The sequence below is a fragment of the Cryptotermes secundus genome, unplaced genomic scaffold (assembly GCF_002891405.2).
Source record: "Cryptotermes secundus unplaced genomic scaffold, Csec_1.0 scaffold1285, whole genome shotgun sequence".
NCBI classification, from domain to species: domain Eukaryota; kingdom Metazoa; phylum Arthropoda; class Insecta; order Blattodea; family Kalotermitidae; genus Cryptotermes; species Cryptotermes secundus.
Window position 1 is genome coordinate 2080 of NW_019736417.1, and position 1105 is coordinate 3184.

The 1105-nt window shown below is 38.8% G+C and overlaps 1 protein-coding gene across 1 annotated transcript in view; it reads left to right on the plus strand.

Annotated features, from left to right (window-relative positions):
* Positions 1 to 855: 855 nt before the first annotated feature.
* LOC111869952 overlaps positions 856 to 1105 on the plus strand; it is an 8566-nt gene continuing 8316 nt past the window's right edge. Inside the window, exon 1 of the mRNA XM_023861851.2 lies at positions 856 to 1085. Within this exon, the coding sequence (XP_023717619.2) occupies positions 985 to 1085 (101 nt within the window). The 5' untranslated portion in view covers positions 856 to 984. The remainder of the gene's footprint in view (positions 1086 to 1105) is intronic.

The window sequence follows — 1105 nt, forward strand, 5'->3', positions numbered from 1 at the left end:
GGTCAGCTTCACACCCCTGCTGCTTTACCCCCGGGGAAAGAGCCCCTAGTACCCATTGTATGGGAGGTTTGGTGGATCCCAGAGTCAGTCTGGACGATTTGAAAAAGAGAAAGTTCTTGCCCCACCGGGACTCAAACTCCGACCCCTTGGTTGTCCAGCCCGTAGCCAGTCACTATGCCGACTGCGCTATTCTGGCTCTTATTCATACTAAAATGATGCAAATATTATTAAAATAAAAAAAAAAGTTGTATTGTAGTGTACCAGACAAATCAGTATAAGTATTGTCAAGAATGTTCTCATGCTTTTGGTAGCAGATCACAGATATTTCCATTGATGCATATGGAGAAACTATGTTCAATTTGTGCGATTTCACCTTCAGCATTTTTTTGGACACATAGCTGTTGCATAAATAATGGGTGCCTATATAAGGCACTGAGTACAAATTTTAAATCTCGTTAATTTTCTCCATTTTCTGTTACTGAATCTCTCTTATTAATGTTGTATTTTAGGGTCCTGTTGGCATCGCTCTGCCATCCTCAGGTGTAGCAATCACATTAAACCATTGCACTGCCTGCCATCAAGTGTCCATTTATAAAATGATATAAAATGTGTGTTCGTCGTTGTTCAATAATAAAATTTATATATTAAAACTTGTTAAGATCTATCATCTTACATGTCATATATAAAACTCATGTGTAATGCCATTCATCTGCTATGGGAGTTGTTCTTATGTTTTAATTGTGTATACACTGTGTCTTATGATGTGTCTTTCTTATGTGGCTGCATGTGTTGTATTGGTGGGTGTATGTGTGTGTCTCTCATATGTTCAGATAGTCCCCATATTGCTCCCATTTTTCTGTTTTATAGTCTAAGTATTGTGATTCTTATGATAACGCATTACTTTTGGATAGCAACAAGATAGCCATCCTAGGGACCAAGGATGTTGAGAACCCACCCCGGGGGAAAACTCTTCAACTCCAGCAGATGATTAGGACAGCAGCCACTAACTATCTGAAGGAACAGTTGATATCACTTAAAACATTGCCAACTGAAGCTGAGTTGAAATCTCTCCAGGATCAAAGAAGGTGAAATCCATTGTAATACA